The following is a 25746-nucleotide window of genomic DNA, read 5'->3' on the forward strand; positions in this document are numbered from 1 at the left end:
TTATAGAATAATAATAGAATTTCGTGAGATAAATATTTTTGTAAATATAATAAAAACAGTTCTTTATTACAAGAAACTCAGTTACACTTACTAGAAACTAAGTTCAATTAACTAATAAATTATAATAATTAAGATATAAAAAAATCAGCTGCACTGTTTTATTAAACATCAATGCAGCTGTTATTTCTCAGCGTATCCAATAACAAAATCTTAACGCACATCCGTGATACAATTGAAAACTCCTGGAGCAAAAAATAGCCGTTCCATTAACGAACATTCGAACCTTTATAGTTAAATTCGTTAAAATTGATAGCAATGACAGGCAAATAGTTTTTGTTAAATGGAAACAATGTTTTTTTTAATAAGGAAGTCTTAATGTGCGTTGAACTATTTATTTATATCAACTTGGTCTCAATGAGCAGCAATGGCAAATCTGTGACGCATTATGGGGCTGGGCTGACGTTTATGGGTGTAATAAAAGAGCGCTATTTAGGGTGTCGCCCTCCCTCAAGAGCTATATGGGAACCCTAGATAACTCCCTTTGACCTGCGTTAAACCACTAACATAATGAAAGGACTTCGGATAATTTGGTTGCTTAATAGCTGTAATCAAAACCGTTTTCGTCATGGAAATGTATTTGCGTCATCGCAAACTTTGACGTCGAATTCGGAGTCTATTTCTGTCAAAAATACCAAGTTAAGGATTTGGAAAGGGTAATTCGTATTATCAAGTGTTTGTTTACGAGTTCGTTGTACTAACGACTGATTTGAACTGTGGACTAGCACTGAAATGTGTAGTTCACAATATTTTCATTCTACATGTGCCTGTATTAAAAGCAAAAAAACTGACATGATGATATTTTTATTAATTGAACGTATATCGCGGTGTCTGCTTCGTGGAGGCACATGGCGAGGAATAGGAAATTTGGGAAGGAGTTGGGAAAACTATCATAAATAATAGTCTAGAAACTAAATAAAATACATGGAATAAGAATAAGTATACTTACGGGATATATACTGAGTACACAGCAACATGGGAGATACTCTCTCTCCAATGTTTCATGGCAGCTTTCAACGTGATGACGTATAAAGCGCATATTGCTATGAGGATCGCTGCACCACAGCCCATAGCACCCATGCGTAAGTGTTAAGAGCTGAAACAAAAAAATATAATGTTTTTAATCCAATAAAAAAATACAGCAATAAAAAATGACACACACTTTTGTTTCAAGTGCAATATTATTTATGAGTTTTTGGCAATGAGTTTGTATGCAGCAAAACCTAACACGTTGGACAGTATCATTGAACATCAGCCAAAATACTAACATAGGTAAATAGTTCATATCCGCTTTTAGCTGCAAAATTGTTTGGAACTCTAGCTAAACATTACCAAAGAGATATTCACTGGAATTATTTAGTTGATTGAGTTGAATAAAGTTCTAAAAATACCCAACACACAGGATACGTGACTACTTTAGATACAAAAACTATTTATAGCAAGACTAGTACGAAGTTATAAAGCTAAAAGGCATAACAGGCTATGCAATAAAGGAATAAAGCGTACAAAATTGACTCAATTGGTTTTATTTGATACAAAAAATCTTAAAAGCTTTTGCACGCACTAGTCAATACATTTATAGACTGGGCTAATAGCAACACGTTATCGAACATAGCTTTGTCTTATCTTTGTTCCTTTATTGATTTTCTGCCTTTTGTTGCCTGTTTCCTAAGTCTTTTAAAAGCTCAGCAGCTTTGACAAAATTATCCAATTATAACGAAAGTGAATTATTAACAAATTTTGAACAGAATTATAGAAACGATTAGTTCAATATGGCGGCGATACTAAGCTACAACAGGGAAATACACGGTGATTTTAGTCGTCTTACAAAAGCAGCCAGTTCATGTATCCGACGTAAATTACCCCTAGGCGCGATTATTATTTTTTTATCATCAACTAAGATAATAAGTACGAAGAAAATTAAACAAGAGAAATCTGAAATTTACTCTTAAAAATGATAAAATTGCCGCCGCCTGCGCCCCTCACCATGTTACAAGGCTCGGACAGCGCTCGCAACAGAGCTGTGTTTCTAAAAAACTACGAATTGCATCATAACATTGAATAAAAATTGCATTTAATATTTTTTCAAATCTCATAAATACCTATTTGTTTATCATGAACGTGTTCTAGTCATTGGATACATGAACTGAGCTGCTTTGTAAGACGACTAAAAATCACGGTGTATAAGTATTACTTGGTAGTGCGTATTTTTTCAGTAATTCATATTTGTTTGTTACTTTGTTCAAATATCCAATATCACTTGATTGTCTATTATTTTAACTCGTAATTATTATTTGACGGTAATGACAGTATCTAGTATCTACTATTTAATTCGCTTACAGTTCAGTTTGTAGGTGCAGTAATTATTTTTAATAACATAGATCAATAAAATTGCTTAACTGACTATATATATATGTGTATAATGTATACCTGCTTTTAGGAAAATTCAAAGATTGTTAAAAATACTTGATAAACTCGTTTTGTACTACATGTGTCTGAATACAAGAATACAAATTAGAATTGGAATCAAGAATTTAAACGACTTTCTTTTAGATAAAATTACGAAAAAAATTACGGTAAAAAACTATTTCGTCTAGATACTGCTTTTGCAACGGTAGAAGTAACTATATTATTGTTAAAAAGTTAAAACAATCGATCAATAAATCGAGGCTATCGAGGTTCACAGCTGGACTTAAGCCTCTCCCAAGTTACGCCAATAAGTATATAATCAAATACAATTGAATTTACTCTCTATGTTATCTACTACTGTTAATAAACTAAATCAGAATTTTCATCGTGTATTGATAAATTGCAAATAAGTAAGAACTTTTGCCATTCTAAGGCTTCCAAGCTTGTTAACGCAAAACGTGAAGTTATAGTAAACCAGACTAGGTATGTGATTTAATTATTTTACATTTTCATAACCGGATTATGTCCTACCGTTGGGCAGAAGCCACACCCATCTCACTTAAAACTTTTTAAATTTGTTTGAAATATTTTCAATTCAATCAATTATCATTGTTTAAAATACTTTACAGATTTTTACGTCCTTGAAAAACTATGAGGTTTGATTTTTGTTAAAACATTTACGTGATGTAATCTACATAGTGTTTACTTCCTTTATATTGATTGGTTTCGGTTATTTTAATCAATGGGCAAATTAAATAAAGTTCGTCACACTCGCACTTGACCAGTTTTTCCTCAAGATCCAGTTACCTCAAATTTACAACATACCAAGAAAAGTTTCGTTTTGATCACAATGCCAGAATATCAGAGATTTGGAAAAGGAGGCCCTTGTTGAACAGTTTATGTCACAAAATTGATTACTCCATATTTGGCTAACCTAGTACCTACTTGATAGACTCATGCCGACTCGACGCATGTATGTGCAAGTTCGTGACATTGATCTTGTTAATTAACACTGTAGGTAATGGATATAATTGTCTTCAATGAAGTTGATGACAAAAATGTTTTACTGGAAACTTAAATTAGGGCGTAACCTATTATGTATTAATATTAAATAATTGGTACCTTTTAAGTGGCACGTCTGATTGTATGTCTGATAGCATTAAGAGCAATTACTAAAGTAACCTGGACAATTATGTCCTTTGACTTTAATTTAAAAATGTTAACCCAATGTCATTTTTTCCCTCGGGGGAAATCCACATAGACATTCAGACCTCTTTGGGAAGGCGGAAACTTCGTAGTGCTTCACCCTTCCCTTGTGCCTGATTGAACAATCACGCGATGCAAACAACTAGATCCCCGGTAGGGAAACACCTTTCCACGGAGCCGCAACGTTGTATGCGGAATGTCATTCCCGGGGGTGACCATTTAAAAATTTAGAGGCGCTCTCTTATTTCTGCAAGAATTAAGTTTTGTCATAGATTTCTAATTTTATAACTCATCATCTTTACCATTTTTATTCGAAAACAAAATATACCTACGTTTTCATTCTGGATAACACTATTCCAAAATAAACTATTACATAATTGGTACTTTTGTAAAATTTGCTACCATAATCAAATGTAAAATTATACCGATGTTGGTTACGCTTGTGTTGATATCGTATTTATACATAATTCCATATTGTATTACAATTTACATAATTATAAACGCGTTTAATACACACAATAGGATATGATATTTTATGATATTAGCTTTGTTTAAATAGTAAGATTTAATCTTTGTTACAAGGCAACACAGGATAACAAAGAAGAAAACAAAAATAAAATCGAATTCCATCTGATTCTCAACCTATCTCCAAAGTCCACTTATTCAATACAAAATATTGCTCAATCTACTTTAAATACTGCTCTTACAGAGTCCATAAAATTCTAAAAGTCTGCAATTCCAAGAGTCGCTTGACCATGACTACAGACGTTAAGCAACGAGTTCCTAGCTCACACAACTTGCGTGAAAACAGTAATTACGGTAATATTAACAATAGTCATTATGATTAAGAAACATTTCTTAACTTCGTGTCGAATATCCTTACATCCGTTGTACGAATGCACTGCGACTACTCAAGGTTGTGTAACACTAAATACATTCATTCATATATAAGTTTGCGTCCACCCAAGAAGTAAAACATTACGAATCTCCTAAATTTTTCGAAAAAAAGTTTTTTTTTTTTGCCAACACTAATAATCCAGTCTAGGTGGTATGGCAAAAGCAGAAAAACTTATTCCAGTTCCGAGTAGAAATATTGACGTTTCATAGTTTTCGTGGGAGCCATTTCCTCTTTCTATGCCGACCTCATAACTCTCTAAAGCAATAATCTGCGTCCAGGGTTAACTGAAGATTTTAGATTTCTTCCAAGAATACTGTGCCAACGTCGTTTAATTTACTACTTAAAGAAACAATGGGGTCACTCACTACAATTTATTCTGTCTATAAGTTACTTAAACGCTAGGAATAAAAGAGGTTCGTATGCCGTTCCTGCTACCATCCGTGAGATTAGAAAGTTGTTGCATACAAACCTTACTTCATACATCTTAGTAATGCTTGAGTTACGAAACTACGAAGCAAATCATGGGTTTATAGAACCGCAAGCTTTGGCAAGAATCAACGTAAAATAAACGTTACGTGATTTTGTAAAAGACTAGCTCTTGCCCGCGACTTTGTCTACGTGGTTGTGATGATTTATGGAAGTTTTTTAATCAACCGGCTTCGTCGCAATAACAATAATTATTTATCCACGGAATTATGTTAAACGATGATATATTATCTTCTAAGGTATTGACTTAAAAAATGATGTGAAGGGCAAATTTGCGGAAAATTGGATATTACCTGATAATGACGAACTTATTTGATAAAGCATTAGGTATACCTTTCATCAATAAATAGGCTATCTAATTAAATGAGACTAGTAGGTACTGAGATTCACGCGTGCAAACAACCAAACAAACTCTTCTTCTTTCTAATATTAAGTATAGATTAGATTGAGTTCGCCAGATTAGGTAATAGGAGCGCTATATTTGCCAATACAGTGCGCTGAGATTACAGTGTTAAATCGATAGCATTACAACATTTGAATATAGCACTTAAAGATATAGTTGCATTCAGTTATACATTATAAAAATGTCCTACCAAATTATAACATTGTTAAATAAACACTACATGCATAAAACGAGGGTACATCTGCATTAATTAACAATCACTGAAGGATTTCAATTAGTATGTATCTATGACCTCAGACAAACTGAAAAAAAAAACATTTGCATATTAAATCACTTCTTCAAGAACTAAACTGTAATCACTCTTCCCATTCTCTTTGCCAAGGTTTTAACACGGTGTTGGAATCGGCTGACCACATAAATTAATTTATATCACATCCTATTTAGATATAGGTACATGAAAGCGTTATGCTCTACTTATTATTGTGTTTCGAACGAATAATTAACTTTAAGTTCCGTATTCAGACTAATAAAAGAAAAACGTACACGGAAATTTTGGTAGTGGACCAAAATTTTCGCTTATCATGCAGATTGTAGATGTACGGATACCACTTCAGATACATTTTCTTATCTGTACTAATAAGTGACTAATAAATCTATATTTGCTACTTGGATTGCAGAAAATAATTGACGAATCAATGAATCATTCGTAACGAGATGATTGGATATGACAATGCATGTTTAGACCAGTGGTCAATTATCCGGCTGCCAAAAGTTAAGTCAAATATGATCAAAAATATACAGTGTAATAAACTAGTTTTCCTGATAAATAAATTCTTGGTTCAAAGATTGTACCTTTGAGCTTTAAAGCTTAATCTTTGTCCTGTACTTTATATGAGTCAGTCCCGCTGTCTAAATGTAGTAATAGCTGAACTGTCGTTTACATCGGATCAGTTTTGCAAACAGTTCCGTCTTTTGCAGTTATTTTAATTCACATAATTAGATTTTAAAGTATAGAGATTCACAGCCTTCTTACAAGGCTTAAACACAAATTAGCAGTGTTCTCGCTAGTGGGTGGTCCAAAAGTAACTGTTTGTTGTATATTTTTGCCTATTGAACCTTATCGTGAAATAACGATGAATGTTGACCTTAGATGGATATATGCAATACCCAATAATTTTAGTGATAGAAATCTTCCAGATCCCAAAAATAAACAGTAGCCTTGAAGATTTTTCTAAGGCTTTCTACACGTACTCGTTTTTCAAAATAACATACATATGTCTAATAGTTAAGTATAAGCCAATTCGAAAGCAAACCCTACCATCTCTCAGTTGGAAAATTACAATTCCCCACATTGTAAAGCTTAATGTTGGAAAGCTTAAAAAGGACTTTAGCGCACATAAACCGTAAGAACTCGATCGGTATGCAGTAATATTTAACCTTATACTTTAACTATTAATTAACTTACTTAACTAGGAAATTGTTTAATATGACACATTATATTTTTCCTCTCTTAACTGTGAATCATAAGTCAACTACTTATATCTTCTTTATAAAAGTGTTGACTAATAAAGAGGTCCAAAGGCCAGCTCGAAATAGAGAATTATGAAAAATGCTGCATCGAAAGAAATCTTGTACAATTTCTGTAGAAAATAATATAACCAATAATGTGATGAACATAATTTGGAGATAATTACATAAAACACATCGAAACAAGGAAAAGTTCCATAAAAGGAAAAAGTGCAGCTATAGCTACCCCGCAAGTGGTATTTACTACATCTCTTTTTAATCTTGTCAATGTCGCAATATTTCCCTTGAACCCAGTTAACTTTTAACCTCAGTAACAGCCAGGAAGCACGGCGAGTGATTATTTTAACTGCCGCGTCTATAAAAAGCTTTTGGTTCAATAACTTATCACGTGAATAATCTTTTGAATGGGGATATACTAGATATTAAGAAGTGATTCTGTGTATACCCGTTTTTAGGGATTGGAGAGACAGTCACTCTATCTAAAGTATAATACTGGACAACAGAATCTGGTAAGACTAGAGGGCCAGGCAAATATAAAAGGGAGACTTGATAAAATACAATTCTTAGATCTTTCTGTAGATATAATTTCTTGACTTGAAAAATATTTTTAAAGTCCCTATTAAGTATAAGTAAACATTCAAATTACAATAAAGTTAGTAAACAGCAGCAACAGCTTAGAGACAACTATTACTACTACCATTGATTTATTTAGTATATCAATGACAACTATTAAAAATTTTCATTGTAGACTTTTAGTACCCTGAAAAAGCTGACCTACTTGGAGGGTCGTTTATATTTTCATTTTGCAGAACTCTACAAAAATAAAAGCAGGTAAATACTTTGTGGTGATCAATGCCGCGCGAGTTCTGCATAGCGTGAGTAGACCGGGTAGACACAATTATGAATTAACTATCAAATATTCAGGCTATTTTTTAAATGTGTAGTTTGCATGTGGGCCCCCACGGGCACTGTTACCATTGGCTTAGATTGGCCTTGAACTTTCAGGATTGAGACCTCATTAATAAAACCAGCTTTGAAAACACTAAGACAGTCAAAATAGAAAGAAATGTTTCGGAAAGAATAATTCTCTATAAAAAAAAAAACAGTATATTCTGAGTTTTGACAAGTATTTTTTTATAAATGACAATAAAAAGCGTGGGAACGTACAGCAGAATGGATATTGCGTTTGTTAACTACGCGGCTGTAATACTCGAGAACCGCTAATACGTTATGAAATCAGAGGCAAAAAACATTAAATAGTAATATAAATTATATTATATATATACATTTCAGTAAGACATTATACTCTATAATGATTTTATCATATTATCTATTACCTACATCTAAGAAAACTTAGAACATTAATTGAAATCACTGCCAAGTTTTGCAACAATAATTAATTTTTAAAATTACCTGTGAAGTAGGATCCAAAATCAGGATTTAAGCTGTAGCTATGGCACAAAAATGTTGTATTTACAGGAATGTTCGTATCGGGAAACTGTTTGTCCGCACTTATGTGACGAGCGGTGAGAACGCGCGTCCCACTACTGGCTTCACTTAACAAATCCATTTTAAATCAGTCACTTTATCTATTTAGTAAATTCACACGTAATTAAAACTTCAGCATTGTTTTTAATGCCAACTTTAATTTACAACATATTCGTTAATGTTAGTTGTCATGATATTTTACTAACAAATTATTGAATGCTTTAAATTTCGCGCGTTTTCCGCCGTTGACGGATGGAACGAGCGTCGAGGCGAAGGCATCTGAGCATACTGCCAAGCAGCTCGCCGTCGTCGGCGCGTATTGCGTTCACTTTCTTTCGACATTTTAGTGGCATGTCTGCGCAACGACTTTACTTTAGTGTTGTACAATGATTCTATTTTCTTCTACGACTACTTTCATGTATACCAAATATTAACTGAGCTCAGTTAAGTTTGTTATCGGTATATCGAGATAATGTTAACCAAAGTTATGATAAGATTAGGTACCCACATTAATATAACTAGATGTGTCATATTTGTTTGGGAAAGCGTTGAGTATTTCAAATAGAAAATTACGTTGACAAAGAAATAATAAAAAAGAGTTATTAAATTTCCAGTTTTTTAATTTGCAACTGGGGCAAATAATTATCCCTGGATCAACTCTTCTAACAATTTCGATGTTATCGATAAAATTATTATCGACAGGGTCCAGCGCCACCCTACGGTGAGGTAACACCTTGGTAACATTAAAAAAAACACTGGGTAATATTTTAACCGGCCACTTCATGCTCTGCTTGGAACAAAGATTGCAAACATCATTGGTACTTGAAGACCGTACGCACAAGCTATTAGATATAACATCCCAACTTAACAATAAGTTTTAAAAAATGACTTGATATGTCCTAAAAAAGCAATAAAATCAAGATTAACTAGCTTATCTTCCTCATAATATAAGATAAATGCCATAGGATCACTCGTTTTATCATGGCATCATCGACTTCCTAAACAACTGCGAGAATATGACCGCGCCGATAATATTTTTACTTTCTCTTTGCATTAATGCTGTTTTTTATATATTACGTCAAATGTCAAGAGCACGTCTTTTTCAACCGACTTCATAAAGAATTAGGTTCCCAAATCGTCTGTTTTTTTTTTACGTTTGTTCTCTCAATAATTTGGACTGGAGGAACCGATTTTGTTTATTCTTTATTCGTTTAACGTGTTTATTCTTTCTTCATTCACCTGTTATTTGGTCCCATATTCAATTCTTCATTTTTTTATTTAAAGTCGCTTGTAAGGTTTTGTTCCAAAAATATATATATATATGCTTCTTATTTCTTTCTCTCTTTTTTAATACACAATACTTACCAAATATTTTATGGAACATAATTCCGGTTTGCGTTGCATTTATGTGGCTGCGGTTCAGTGATTCAAATTGAACGGGGCCCCAATTTTGCTATTTACGATGGCCGATGAATGAATGACAGTTGGATTAAATTTGCAACCATTCCTATTCTTCTATTCTTATTGAAAATTAATTGTATTGATCGTGAGAGTTCCAACCCGTACTGAATTTCCAATTATTTTGTTAGAAAAATGCTTAGAATTGAATAGTGCGAACTTAATCCAATTGCCATTCATAGGTATTCATATTCATATCTTTATTAGCATTCCATAATGTTAGTTTTACAGATTTTATAATAAGCTTATAGCTAGGTACAATTATGGACAATGTAGGGCACAGCAAAAATATAAAATACAATTTACCTTAAGTATGGACTAATTTCACACATTCACATTATACTCATTCTTATTTTGATAGTTTCGTTATTAATCATTATTTTAGTGCATCGAAATTATATAAAAACAAATTTATTAACTTTAGGGTAAACATATTCTAATTTTCTATAAGAATAATTTCAACTTCGGGTATGAGTATTTTTAATAGAGACAGTTCTTTTCTATTACAGTTAAATTATTGCTTTGTCATTTATAAACTCGATTATGGTGTAATAAGCCTTTTTAATTAATATATCCTTTAGTTTTTTAGTAATTCATTCATCGGCCCTTATAAATAGTAGAATCGAGCCCCTGCATTCAAAGTGTTGCACATTCAAACCCAAGACAAAAGTAATTACTTTTTAAAACTTTCGTCATTCCACCAATTATCATGATAAATGAGAAAATGTAAAATCAAAAGAGAGAATATAAGAACCCAGAGGGGTTTCTACTAATTTAAAAAATGTGGTACAACTTCTCATTATGGTCAAATGGGCCCGTAGCATTTGCTACCCTTGCTACATGATTAATCTGGCACTGCTGCCAACCCACTATTTTAGTAAGTACTTAATGTGTACATTGTCCAAATAAGAAATTGAGGCATTCTCCTCTTAAAGTAAGACTGTAACTGTTGGGAAGTGAAAGAGAAGGCGCACTTCAATACGACTATTCCCGAATCACAAAATGAGTCTGCATGTCTTTGTGCATTTCACTTGAATGTTTGTGAAATCCTTGCGAACACAAGGATTAAATTCGTAAACGCGCAAATAAACTATGGTATTTATAAAAAAAAAACTTGAATAGAATAAGTTTAGCATTACTTACCGTAGTTTATCTTCCACGGAGTGCGTGTGCCAAACTGGATATTATTATATCTTTTATACAGAACGTACGTGGTACGCTTAACACAAAACAAGTGACCAGTTAAAGAAGGAGTAATTAACCTTAGTTTCTCACACATTTTAAACATCAAAACATTTTATATAAATAATTATTAAAATTACTATTATAAAAGATGGCTCTGGCGACATTGTCTTTTTATTTCTGGGCTACTTACACCTGCAATTTATTTTTAATATAAAATTGAATATGTGTATGATTTTAAGATAATTTTCCATCTAATAGTTGCATATTTGAATCTAGAATCGATACTTCTGCATTCCTTAAATACATAACTACCAAGGTACCACCTACTTTGTAGCTACATAAGTAAAAACCATGTGACAATGCTTGAATTTGAAACCGCAACCTCGAGCATGCGAAACCGTGCGCCACTGCCGGCACAGGTTTAACGTGACAATAAGCTGGTAATCAGCTACGTGACTAGGTTTTGCTATTTAATGTAATGTAAACAGTACTCAGAAACAAGACAAAAATCACAAACTACTCAATGCCCCCTAATCCTAAAGTGAAAGCATATAGATTTGATTTGTTTTATTTTTATTTTTCATATTTTATTATGTTTTATTTTTATCTATAAATTATATAAACCCATAAATTAGACTATCATCTACTGAGACTAGCGTACAAGACACTTATGCATACTAATTGCCAAACGCCAGTTTGCAATGCGATATATTCTAAACCGTCGCGGCGCCTTGCAGACGTAACATTTTAATGACGTTACATCAGCATCAACAATTCCCCACAAAACATGCGTCATTATACTTACGAACACAATCGCTCCATCTAGTTTTAACATTTCTTAAGAGCTTCAACAACCTCGCTACCGGACACTAGATGGCGCTCGAAGAAATTCTCATAGTCTAGTCTATGGTTATTATTAAATGGAATCATAGTAAACAAAAAGGTGAATTGCAAATATTGCAATCATTTGTAGAATGAAACTTGTTTTGTTTAAGCAGCCTATAGATAACCTTAAGTATACATTAGCGTTTATAACTTTGGATTTTCTTCTCGTAGTCATAATTAATTAATTATTTACTACTCAGGGTAGAACGTTGGAAAAAAAGTATTTGCCCGTCAATTCAAAAATATGGAAGCTTGGCTTGTTATCGAATGAAATAGCAAAACAAAGTAAAGATTTGGATAAGATCGTTTCGATAATAAAAGGTGATGAATGTTATTTTTACAAAATTACGATTGTAGGTAAACATGTAAATCGATCAACATTTAAATCGCTTTTTCTTTGTTTGCTTATATAATCAGAATTAAAAGTAGGACATTATTGAATGTTTACAAAACCAGAACAAAGTAAAATTGTTTGATTAGCATTTTCAATAACATTGTTTATGTTAGGAGCACTAGGTATAATTGGCATAAACTAGAAAATTATGATACGCGCGCATGTTGTTGTTTTCCTTTAACAAAATAATTGATTTAGGTTCGTTATATCTACCATTGCAATTCGCCGGAAACTTGCTTACTTAATTAAAATACGGATATGGAGTTAAATACTTTTAACAGTTTTAACCTATCTAGTGACATAAATATATCGTGCAGACGACCACGCGACAATTTTTTGGCCAATCAACTTAAACCATGCGCTTTGATGCCCACATACAAATACTTCGGTTAACATTTACTGACGACATTTTCTGTCTTTCTATTATTATCTAACGGTTCGCTCTTGATACCAATTTCTTAGTTTCTTTAGAGCCTTTCAATGATTTAAAGATTAAATTAACTTTATTTATACTATCATTGTCGGGTACACTTTTCGAACTTTATTATTATTTTATAATCTTATTTTAATGCTTAAGCTACCTATTTCAGAATTTCTTGTAAATCTGTTTAAAAGCAGCGACTCGGCAGTATTATTAAATTAAATTTAATAAATGCAGTTTTACTATGTAATTATCAAGAATTCAGCATGTTGTAGTTATCCCGGAGCCGGTGTTTATGTAACAAAATAAAACGCAATTTAGCAGCTCGGCTAGTGTTATCTTTAATTTGAAGGTCAATGTGGAGGAAGTCGTCGCCTAATACAATAAATTAGGCTCACATTGCTTTCAGCTTATATTTGTAATGTTCAGACTTCGATCGTACAATTCACGTACAGTAAAACTAACATTATTCTGACTCCGTTCCGCCATACTACCGTTAGCGTCGGATATCCACGTGCTCATTTAAGTACTTATGCCTTTTATAATTTTTAATAACTATTGTGTATTTCCTGTGTTCTTGAAGGACCTGGTTACTTAGCTAAATGATACAAAACAATATTAAGTAATAGATAATAAAATAACTAAGATTTCTAAAATGTCACCATGATTGTCCAAAACCCTGAATTTAAAAAGCAACGGCTATACAATTAAGTAGTCAATGACTTCAAAACGAAGTCTCTCCCGTTAATTGCTGCCACAAGTTTGAAACATATTTATCCTTAACTGTGCTACTAATTATGTTAACCTTATAAACATTTTCGCATTTGTTTTATTTTTCTGCATCCCAAAAATCAAAGTAATTAATCAATTTCAAGTACCGACACTACTCACTCAACTTATCATCTACAAACTTATCTTTTTAAATCGTATGTACGTTTCCTACCGTTTATTATTCATAAAGATGAGCAAAACAATCACAACAATACAACATTTTAACGAAGCCGGTGATGATTGTAGTGTGGAAAAAACCGAGGGCATTGGCCGTTTTTAGTATGTTTTGACGATACGCACGACATACGTATGTACGAACGTACATATCACACATGAATCAACGTAGGTAGTCTACACACTCAGAGGGGCCAATGATCAAAGAATATTTCGCGAATGCGGAACGGTCAACGGGTCGCTACTTAAACAGTGTTAATAATAAGCAATATCGGACTTTAAAGACGCCCCAAATTCTGGATTTAGAAACAAAATACATACGAAAAACCTCTTTTTACCCTCCAATCCTAATTTATGGTGTAAAAACTGATGCCGTAGCTATCAATGAGAACAAAATGAAGAACGCATCAAATGAACATAACCTAGCTTCGTACATAGAACATTTAAGAAAGTGTTATGTGTATAAGAATAAGTACATGTCACAACAAGTTGGCATTTACTATAAAAAGATAAGTTATCTGGCTTATATAGGCATATCTAGGTATAAATATTAAATATCGCTATAATGATTCAGCTCGCCTCGCCAGTCGGCCGACTAGCTAAAACCACTAACACAGAGATAACACCATTTACTGTACAGGCATATCGAGTCTGTCTTGTGTTTATTTACGTCCATCGTATTGTTTGTATACAGCCCGGCACGACTGCGCATCTGACGACGTCATCCCTCCCCCCTCGTCCGTGCCCCCGCGGAGGCCTGTCTTGCTACGCTGGGGTCGAGCTGGCTCACTCGCTCATTCATTCGGCATTCGCAAACGTTGTTACTCGCCGCCCACCGCACCGGTGAGATCTCTAGTCCCTTACTTAATCAATCTTCAATTTCTAATCGTTCCATTCATCATTATGTTGAAAGAGAAGTCCAGATATGAGAATCGCCATTCCTCTGGAGAAGAAGGTCGACCGCTAGCTTCCAGTAGATTACCTGCTATTGAGGAACTCACCCTTGGCCTGAAACAAAAGCTTCACCTGCAGGCTCGGGCTCGCGCAGCACCTTACTACATTAGAAAACAAGAACCAGTCGATCTTGTTGAAAGGTTACTGGAGCAACGAGCGCTTGTCGCCGAAGCTGTGCGGAGATTACAAGAAAAGAAACAACCGTGTCATGAAATTTCTGTAGATTCATAATTTATAAACAAAACATTTTAGCTGTGAAAGTGTTGAACGTGTTGTGAAATCGCTTGTGTGTAAGAAACGTGTCGGGTTACAATGGTGCTATATGCGGAGAGCGTGCAAGAAAGAGATAGCCACCAATGACGTGTCCCGCACGACACGAGTCACGAGAACGATCCAAAATGGCCGCGCGTACTCTACAATCATAATATTTATTCTTCGTTTTATAGTGACCTTAACTGATCATGATCAAAGTACTGAATGACGTAACTAGCCTTTAGTATTGTTATGAGTTGTAAAGTACTTATTTCTATAATAACTAATACTTTGTGACTGAATGTCACGTTAAGACATTTCCATCTAATTAAATTAGCTAATTGTGAAGTATAATTCAAGAGCTTTAACTATTGTTTATGTCATTATTTTAAAGTTATCTATACTATAGCATGTCCGTTGTCTTTCATAACTAACTCATATGTTTATAATAAGCTCAGCACTTACGTAAATGTTCAACTAAGTATATTTTATTATACTTACGTACCTATTACCTAAGAATTGTTATCCTTCCTTCATGCATCTTGTAATAAATATCTCCAAACGTATATTAAAAAACCAGTAGCTACGACTACTAGCCAAATACCTGTGTAGTGTATACCACCAACACAATTAGGTCATAATGAATTGGAGTATTTATCAAACTGTTGAAAAGTGATTGTAGAAATAACAGTACCTGTTAACATTGTAATGTGTACAGTTATTTCCTCGCACACGTGGTAGTTTAGGAAAATCTCATATTATCTGTCGCACAATGCGATTTCTATAAGTTTCTATTTTTTAAGGCGGTCGAAGTGCAACCTAGACAATTTGTAGCATATAGTTATAAAAAATTCCTATCTAGCTAATATTTTATTTCATCAGTGTAGTAGTTATGTACAATTGTACCAAATATGGTATAAAATCATTGTAATATTACATGTGTGCATGTTTTAGTGCATTTTGTGATTTTTATATAGTTTAATTTATCGTCGATCTTGTGATTTAGGTAAGGTTTAAGTAATAAAAGGAATGAATTTCAAAAAATAAATTTTTTGAATTGCGTTCAGATATTTTAGGGTGTACAAAATATTTGAAAAAAAAAAAATAGCGATCTACAAAACCTTTCAGTGTTAGATCTATTTTTCCTCTATTAAAAATTTGATGATTTTAATATTATGTTTTATTTAACCTTATATCTGTATTACCTGAATAAGCAAAAAGAGTCATTCGCTGTGTACATGTGTGAAAATAGTGTTTCGCATAATGTAGGTACTTGTTTAATTTTACAATCAATATTATTTCTGATTAATCAGAGAATTTCCAAAGAAATGTAATAACATTATTTTTAAAACATCACGAAATTAGTCATGATTGGATATTTCATTAGTCACTAGTTACTCTAACTTTGTTTACAAAATAAGTTCAGTACGGTACGTGTGCAGATACTTTGCAATTATCAAGATATTTTTAGGTAGCTCCACCTAGTGGCGAGTAGTGAATTTAGTAAGCCATAGACAATAAAAGGTTCGATTTAGTGGAATTGAAATTACTTTTTATTCAAAGACTGAAATAAAAAGTCAACGGTTCACGTTTGTCTTTAAAGTCTGCGGGAAACGTCAACGATGAAAATTGCTACGATCACAGACAAAAACAAAACAACTGCGAGCGACTTTTCCTTTGGGTTCCGTAGTAATAAAACTTTAATATAAAGTCGTTTATTTTCCTTGAATCTACAATTTTGGTAAGCGTTTTGAATAATAATCGCATAAGATTATTACCTGCTCCATTTTTTTATTTTATTAGAAGTGTACTTTTACAATATAAATCCTAGGATTGTTTACTTATTTTTTTACGGAACCCTAGAATTTCAAGTGTTGATTTTAAGAAAATGTAAATATTTTTATGTCATCAAACAGAAAAAGCATTATAATTGTTATTTAACTGTGTAAATAATCTGAAAATCTTACTTTTTATTATAAATGTTAAAGAATAGGAGTTTTGTATACTTGTTTGTCAACAAATATGCATTGAGTAACAAACGTCACAAGTGTAATGTGAATGTCATACGTCGTAATCACAATCAATTACATACTTTGCGCTTATCGTATCAAAAGGCAGCTTTATACCGGCTGGCCGTAAATCCTAGTTTCAGTGCAGCTATAACTTCGAAGATGGCATCTACGTGGTCTATGGGGCCAGGGACTTTGGAAATTCCACTCTCTCTGTTTGCTAAGAACAGGAACCGGTTGGCAGAAAAGCTGAAAAGTGGACAAGTAGTTGTTCTGCAAGGCGGAGATAGTATTCCGCACTATGACACCGACGTCGAATATGTATTTAGACAGGCAAGTTCAAAGAAATATTACGAACACACTTCTTTAATTGTAAGGACAAATTTTAAAGTCATGACTTAGCTAGATTCGAGTTATCCACATCCTCTATTATATATACAGTTGGATGCAAATGCTCCACGATCATTTCATTCATATATCCACATGTCAGCTACACACTACAACATTATAAGGCAGCAATAAGCTATAATCTATACTTTAAAATAAATAATATGTATTGTTTTTGCATTTCCTGTTACAGCAGCAGTCATAACTGTATTTCTATGTGTACATAAATTAAAAAATAAATCTATATAATCATGTTTGAATATATTTAAAACTTTCTTAATCCAGGAACCTTACTTCACTTGGGTATGTGGAGTGCGTGACCCCGGATGCTACTTTGCCCTTGATGTGGCTACCAGAAAGAGTTATCTGTTTGTCCCGAGACTTCCCATTGACTATGAAATCTGGATGGGAAAACTCCTGAGCTGCGAAGACTTTAAGAAACTCTATGCTGTAGATGAAGTTTATTATGTGGATGAGGTAGGCAATTATGTTACTTTTACCTTTTTTTTACCTTTGAATTGACACAACATCATCTAAATTAATAAATGAGATATGTGATGCTCTGTTTGGTACAAAAATTAGCTTTAATTTCACAATCTAAAAAATTACTATTAAATTTTGTAATAATTTGTTCATTGATTTAAAGTTTAAAAAGAAAGAATGCACTTGGCTAAAAATCATTTTTCCTTAATATTTCAGCTAGCAACTATCCTCCAGGGATTAAAACCAGAAACACTTCTGACATTGGTAAGTTGATATGGATTTTGTTACATTAGTCCATCCTGATTTCAAAATACCAAATCATATTGAATACTGTTGTAATATGAAACTTGTATTGTTAAATTTGTGATAACATTGTGATTCATATGATCAAAGTGAATACTATTATAAAACTACAAATATATAATATCCTGTGCTATTGATATTATTCATACAAGCTGCTATGTTTTATTGATAGATTTTAACTGTATTGCATGATGTCATTTTTTTTTAATATTACAGTGTGGTGTAAACTCTGACAGTGGATTGACTGCTAAAGAAGCCATCTTTGAGGGCATTAATGAGTATGTTAATACAAAATATTAAAGAATTTTAAAAACAAACAAAAGTTCAATGATTTTGCCTTTAAAATGTAGCAATCATTTTCCTTTAAGTACTAAAATTATTACATAATATTATCTTGAAATACATAGAAGACAGAAAAACGCCTTGTTCATGACATAAAATATACATTTGTTACAATATTTATCACAGAAACTTACAAATAAAAAATGACTTAAATGTGTCTTTGTTGTTTTTACAGATTCAAAGTCGACAATGAAACATTGTTTCCCATCATTGCTGAACTGTAAGTATTCACTTTTATTATTAGTTAGATATAAATGCTTCATATCTCCAAGAGTCTATTTACATATCTAAATCCACAAATTAAGCAATCACATATTTAAATTATTATCAAGCACATTGCTTATGTCAATGCACTTATCAACATTATCTATCGGGCGATTGTTTTTTCAATGCCATATTGGAGATTGAATATGAAAAGTACTGTAACCTATTTACTATTGTTGATTTTAATTGCCTATTGTGCTACTATCCAATATTGTATGTGTAGGTTTAATCAGATAAAGGCACTTACCAAGCAAATATTTTTATAGCTATTAATATAAACAATAGGTTTTCTGGCAACTGGTCCCTGACAACAATATTAGGTACAATATTATTATTTTTATTAGTAGGTAGTAGATAGAAAAGATCATAGGTAGATAATCTTTTGTATTTACTTAGCTAGAATAGGACAGTCCAGCTACACTCGATCTCCACGGTCTTAAGTCGTAAAATCCATGGCCATGTAGGTACCAGTACCTACACCATTTTATGCCTGAGTGTTATTGTTGTCTAGAATATTCGATAGAATAGGCAATGCATATTTTAAAGTCTAATACAGTATTATTTTTTATCATGGGACGCCAAGACCCCATTCCTGACGTACCTAGCATATAAATATATGCTCATATTAATTAATGTGACAATTTATTGTTTACAGGCGCGTCATCAAGACGCCAGAAGAGATTGAAGTTCTCAGATACGTTTGCAAAGTATCATCCGATGCTCATAAAAAGGTAATCTATATTTAATTTATTACTAGCTGTTTCCCGCGACTTCGTCCACGTAGTTAAAGAACTTGAACCGTCTTCGCAGAGTACGCAACGAAAGCCCTCAAAGATGAATAATTTTCTTTCTTTCTGATTTTGCAGTTGACAGGAATTTTAAGGCTTTATTCTTAGATATGAGTATTAGGAGTAAATCGGTCTTTTTGATTATTACTCAATTGTTTCGTATTTTGTATACGCCTGCACAAATGTAACCATGCTTGGTACGGACAGGTGATGCTGTACGCCAAGCCGGGCCTGCAGGAGTACCAGTGCGAGGCGGTGTTCCTGGAGCACTGCTACCGCGCGGGCGGCTGCCGCCACGTGTCCTACACCTGCATCTGCGGCTCGGGACACAACGCCGCCACGCTGCACTACGGACACGCGTCCGCGCCCAACGCCAAGACCATCGCGCCCGGGGACATGTGGTACACATGACTTACAGAATACATACAATATACCATACCAGGGCCGCGGGGCCCCGATTCCGCTGTTAACAATGGCCGATGAATTCATGGAAATTGGATTAAATTTGATGCTATTCGGCAATTGAAAATCGGGGCCCGGCGTATAAATTTTACACTACCTCATCCCATATTGTGAAGATAAGCGTGTGATTAAACGTTGATTATCCCGCTAGCTCCCTGCGGGTTGGCTATACTATATCCAAATTTTGGAATTCAGGGTTCCTTACAAAAAAATTGAAAACATTCAAGAGTGACTTCTAAATCACAAGTAACTAAAGTAGGCTAGTTAGCTACGGTAAAAGAAAGTCGTTCGAACTGTTAACTGGTAGGTAATTTCCTATCGGCTAAAGTACCTTAGGATTTAGATTTCATTTAGATAGATGTTAGTGAGTGTGGTGATAAATGCTCAAACCTTCCCTATATGAGAAGCATGCCTAGCAGTGGCACATATGTATAGGGCCGTATTATTCATATTATTTGTATTCGCGTTTGTCTTAAATAGTCTGCAGTTGTGTTATGGCTATCTATTGACATATCGAATACCACCTTCAATCTTGTGATTTACAGTCTGTTCGACATGGGCGGTAACTACGGAGGCTATGCCGCTGATATCACTTGCTCATTCCCCGCCAACGGGAAGTTTACGGAAGATCAGAAACTCATCTACGAAGCAGTTTTGTTTGCCAGGGATGCTGTCATCAGGTTTGTATTGTTAAATAAAGTAAAACATAATTTTTCAGTATGAAATTGGGCAGTAAATCCTACCCGCCACCCTTTTAATAAATAACTAAGTACCTAATTAAACTATTTCTTAATAACTTTTTGTACTAGGGAAGCTAAGCCGGGCGTGTTGTGGCCAGACATGCACCTTCTTGCCAACCGCACCATGCTCGAGCACCTAAAGAAGGGAGGCCTACTCAAAGGCGATGTAGAAGAAATGATCAACGTAAGTTCTATTTTACTCACACTATATTTTGATAGTAACTATCGTGAGAATGATTCATTATTAAACGATGTAGACGCGGCGGGCGACGACGCGTGCTGCGCGAGTCGAACTCTTCGACTCGCGATCTCGCCCCGTCTGCTCATGTTTAAGGACTCCGGTTGGGTCCGAAACTATTCATTCATCATTTAATAATTACTGATGCTCGTGGTTTTTACGTTATAAGCGACAAAGATATTTTGTTGTTTGAAATTTAGCAAGAAAAAATACAGAAATCAAAGTGATGCAAACCGCGTATAAAACTAATCGTTGACAAGAACATTTTGTTGTTATTATTAAATAATGATATTACACAATGAGATAATTTATTAATCTTATCTACTTTTTCAAGGATAGGCTTAACAAATCAGGTGTATCAAAACGATTTTTTGTAGTCAAGGTCAAGTTGTTACCACCTTTCGTGCCTTATACTTAGTAAAATTATTATGGTTTCAACTCACATTACCGTCCTGAAATCTAGCTCTAATCAAGATCTAGCTTATGTCCAATTCATACTGCATGAATTAGCCAAAGTGATATGTTAAAGATAACTATCTGGATCTCACTACGATTGAAACAGAACTCCCTTCTGTGGGGAGTAAGCCTGTTGGTTGGATTGTAGACACAGTAATTGTTTCTGGGCCGTAGCACGGCATCCACGGCGTGCTGCAGCCGCACGGGCTGGGCCACCTGCTGGGGCTGGACGTGCACGACGTGGGCGGCTACCTGGCGCACTGCCCGGCGCGCCCGCCCGGCCCGCTGCGCCGGCTGCGGACTGCGCGCGCGCTGCAGCCCGGCATGACGCTCACCGTCGAGCCCGGCTGCTACTTCGTGGATAGGGTATGTATATGTAGCAGCCAATTAGCTAAATTCGCCATTTAATAAACAGCCACTTTACTAAGAAACTCTTTTCGACTAACCTCCTGAATTATACATATTCAGCCAATTGATCATCAAGAAAACATCACGTCGTTAAATTTACATTAAATGAATCTGTATAGAAACAATAAAATACTGATATACGATACCATTAGTGTTTTTGAAGTTACGTTCTTCCAACATTTTTACTGTTGTGTGATTCCTAACCTAATAATATTATACCTAAGGTGTAAGATTCTTATACGAAAAGATAATACAATACTCCTACTAACTTTGGTTGGACACACATATCAAATCTTGCAATTTGGAAATTTGATTCAAAATTTATCGAATGCCAAGACTATACTAAAATAATCTTATTTTATCTATTACCAGCTCTTGTCTGAGGCTAAGAACGACCCTGAGCAGTCGCAGTTCTTCAACTGGGATATGGTGGACAGGTTCCGAAACTTTGGCGGCGTGCGCATTGAAGACGACGTTCTTATCACAGAAACTGGGGTTGAGAACCTCACCTTCGTGCCAAGGACGTGAGTCATTTGTGTATATTTACAACTTTTATTAGAATATCCTCTGACAACTCGAAAAGTAGTCATTGAGATAAAACTATGGTAAGGATAGTTAGAAAAAACACTATAAGAAAAAGGGCTATTTTTACATTCACTTAATTCGACTGTATTCCTAATGTTTTAGAGCTTGCATAGCACTGTAGTAGAAAAAGTATATTATTGAATGGGATGTTATGATGACTTCTGAATAATACTTCAAATCGTAATATCCTACCTATTTTGATTACAGGGTTGCTGAAATCGAAGAACATATGGCGAATGGCGCTAACTTCAAATAGTTACCAAACAACAGAGATCAACCAAACTCGTTATTGTATTCTTCTTCATAATAGAAGTTACACTATACATATTATATAGTAATAAGAACAAAGACTTTTGTGAATATAACTGTTTATTGATTAGAAAAGTGAGTAAAGCTTTTGAAGCTGATTTATTTTGTTATATACTAATATCATTTTATATTAACAACAGTTGTGTTTAATTACCCAAATACCTTAAATAGTTTTTAATTATTCTAGGTACTGGTAAGCTATCGAGATTAGATAAAAACTGTTTGGTGGATTTTACTCCACCTTTGTAAAGTCTGAGTAAACTTCGGATTTTATATCTGCAAAGGTGTTTCAAGCATGGCACATGATATGTGAGTGATTCGGCGGGTATACTTTCAAAATCGCTGTCAATCATTGTCATCAGGTTATGTTGTACCTGAAAAATCGAAAAACGAAAACGATATTAAATTATGTTCTGAAAATCGACAATATACAACAAGATGTTAAATATACTTACTTGTTGTGGAATAATATTTAATTGGCCTCTCTCATAGGCAAATCTTAGAAGATCCTCTGGGTCACACTGAAGACTATAAGGCATCATAACTGGTGTTGAATGGGGGTACAGAGTCAATGATGTCAGGAATGCATCAGGTATATATCTGTCTTCATTTAAATACACAGAGGAACTGCAGTAATCTACATCACAGCCATGCTCTATTAGTATTTTAAACACCTTGAAGGAAAATGAAAATGTTAAACAAAGCTATGGTCATGGTGTCATCGGAAATGTATTGCAAATTATTGGATTATAAAGCATGATTTTAATAACCCAAAGCATTTAATAAAAAACTGAACCAGCAAGTAACTGGAACATAATTGACTGTAAACTCAGAGTGCCTAAAGTGTATAAATATAAAAATAATAAATTTTAGGTAGAATGGGTCTCAATAATGACTTACTTCATTAAAACATGATGTATTTACATAATGCGCATACACTAATGGTGGGCAGACATTTACATCTAGAGCATTCACCTCCACTCCTCTCATTAAAAATAGATAAAAGAACTCTTTGAACTTTTCTGGATTCTTCTGATAGATGTATCCACAAATATTTAAATAAGAATTTAAGGGCGCATTTGTACGATACCGAGGCCTAAGGTCATCATCTTCATCTAGCTCCTTATTAAAAGGTTCAAGAAAACTAAAGAATTCTGGCCCAAGTTCACTTGTTAATAAAATTTCTAAGAATTCAAATGTGAAATAATGAGGCTTACAAGCATTCAGAATAATGTTTTTGTTTAATTTTTCTGGGTCTGTTAGATTCAACAGCGTTTGAAATACTTCTGACCTACTGTCAATACTCAATGCTATGTCAATTGCCATTTCTCCCAAAGAATTCTTAATGTGTGGGTCAGCTCCGTTTTCTAATAGAAAATATATAATTTGTACATTTAGTCCTTGCAGTGCCAATGTTAATGGGGAGTCACCTGATGTTATAACTTGATTAATATCAGTTATGAAAGGGAACAGTTTTTCAACAGTTGGATAGTAACCTCTACAGCATGCTAGATGAAATGGAGTGTAACCACCAGTTTCATTTTTAATCTCAGGATTAGCTCCAGCATGCAACAAGGTGACCACTGCATCAGTCTGTAGATCAAGAACTGCATCATGCAGAGGTGTGTCACCATCAAAGTCTTGCACATCAATAATTGCACCATAATCTAATAATAATTCTATCAACTCTACATTTCCATGACCACTAGCAATGTGCAGGGGTGTCACACCTTCAGTGCTGCCGTAATTTGCTATATCATCTGCAGAATTTAGTAAAGCTGTTATAGTTTTTAAAGAACAACTATTTTTACAAGCTAGGTACAAAGCAGTATGGCCTTCATGAGTCTCAGCTAATGGTCTACATCTAGAGCTTTTCAATATCCGCATAACGCATTCATAACTATCGTTGTATGCTGCTTCGTGCAGACATGTCCACCCTCGATTATCAACGCAGTTGGGATTTATTTTTTTAAGTAATCGGTCCACATTTTCCACATCATTATTTCTCGCTGCAAGATTCAGCGCATTTGAAGTGGCTGGATTTCTGGAACTAAAATCCATGTCGCGACGTAATATTCATTTATAATAATTGAAAAACTAGATACCGCCAGAATGTAAAAATACAGAAAGGATCAAAATTCACGAGTTTCTATTAGCTACACAGTGCTCGAACTAGCACAAATACTATTTACTATATACAGTTGAGTTATTTTAGTTCTTTGTGTATAATGTAATTTTTCTTCATTATAACTGTTGATAAAAAAATTAAAATAAAGATCGCTTAGACATTTTAGACAAAGACAATATTTGACAATTGACTATTTATTTCTGAGGTGACATTGTCAATGTCAATTTGTCCACAACCCAAAATGACAATAAAAATGTTGCCAGCGACGATAATCCACCTAAAATTTGAAAGCCCTGAACCGTGCATCAAAACTCAATACCTAACTTTATCGCGTTCCAATGTTAATTTGCCTATTTACATTAGCTACATGCAATATAGACACAATTTTGCACCCTATCGGACACAGGATAGCATAATAATAAATATGCGTGAGAGGAGAAGGACAGCGTGTCTCAAGTGAGGTACACTTTATTTTAAAATGTTTTTACTTTTGGCATATAAGTGTTCCATACAAAGTAACCCAACGGTTAAGGTTCTAATGAACCAGGTCACTTAAAATTACAAAGTATAATAGTGACAACTATGGTCATCTACCACTTTTACAGCTGATTTGTAACGATACAATTACTACAGCGTATTTTAACGATTATAGTAAATAAAAATGTAATTTTATTTATAGATATTTAATCTCAGAAGCATAATAACTTTTGTTTCATAAATGGTACAATATAATATTTTTTAAATAATAATTTATGTTAAAAACATTGTCAGATATAAGTATCAATTTTATACAAACGAAAATTATAAACAAAAATATCGTAGTACACAGATAACTAACCTGTATAAGATTTTTTGTTTTCAATAAATAAAAAACGT

At 33.9% G+C, this 25746-nt stretch overlaps 2 protein-coding genes across 3 annotated transcripts; one reads left to right on the forward strand and one right to left on the reverse strand.

Moving 5' to 3' along the window:
• The first annotated feature begins 16614 nt into the window (after nucleotides 1-16614).
• On the forward strand, nucleotides 16615-22840 carry LOC113496035 (xaa-Pro dipeptidase). 2 transcript variants are annotated; one of them, XM_026875092.1, is made up of 13 exons: nucleotides 16615-16709; nucleotides 17115-17310; nucleotides 17650-17841; nucleotides 18064-18111; nucleotides 18367-18428; nucleotides 18668-18712; nucleotides 19412-19487; nucleotides 19752-19945; nucleotides 20552-20686; nucleotides 20816-20930; nucleotides 21615-21806; nucleotides 22221-22372; nucleotides 22641-22840. In XM_026875092.1, the coding sequence occupies exons 2-13, from the start codon at nucleotides 17140-17142 to the stop codon at nucleotides 22687-22689; spliced, it is 1431 nt and encodes a 476-aa protein (XP_026730893.1). In that variant the 5' UTR covers nucleotides 16615-16709; nucleotides 17115-17139; the 3' UTR covers nucleotides 22690-22840. The 2 variants fall into 2 exon arrangements, with proteins under 2 accessions (XP_026730893.1, XP_026730892.1); XM_026875091.1 differs by lacking the exon at nucleotides 16615-16709 and having other exon boundaries at nucleotides 16941-17310.
• Nucleotides 22785-25085, reverse strand: LOC113496038 (ankyrin repeat and SOCS box protein 3-like). The gene is made up of 3 exons (XM_026875097.1): nucleotides 23643-25085; nucleotides 23198-23416; nucleotides 22785-23116 (listed from the first exon to the last, which is right to left on the reverse strand). The coding sequence occupies exons 1-3, from the start codon at nucleotides 24801-24803 to the stop codon at nucleotides 22889-22891; spliced, it is 1608 nt and encodes a 535-aa protein (XP_026730898.1). The 5' UTR covers nucleotides 24804-25085; the 3' UTR covers nucleotides 22785-22888.
• Nucleotides 25086-25746: the final 661 nt, after the last annotated feature.

Source organism: Trichoplusia ni, chromosome 7 (genome assembly GCF_003590095.1).
Source record: "Trichoplusia ni isolate ovarian cell line Hi5 chromosome 7, tn1, whole genome shotgun sequence".
NCBI lineage: Eukaryota > Metazoa > Arthropoda > Insecta > Lepidoptera > Noctuidae > Trichoplusia > Trichoplusia ni.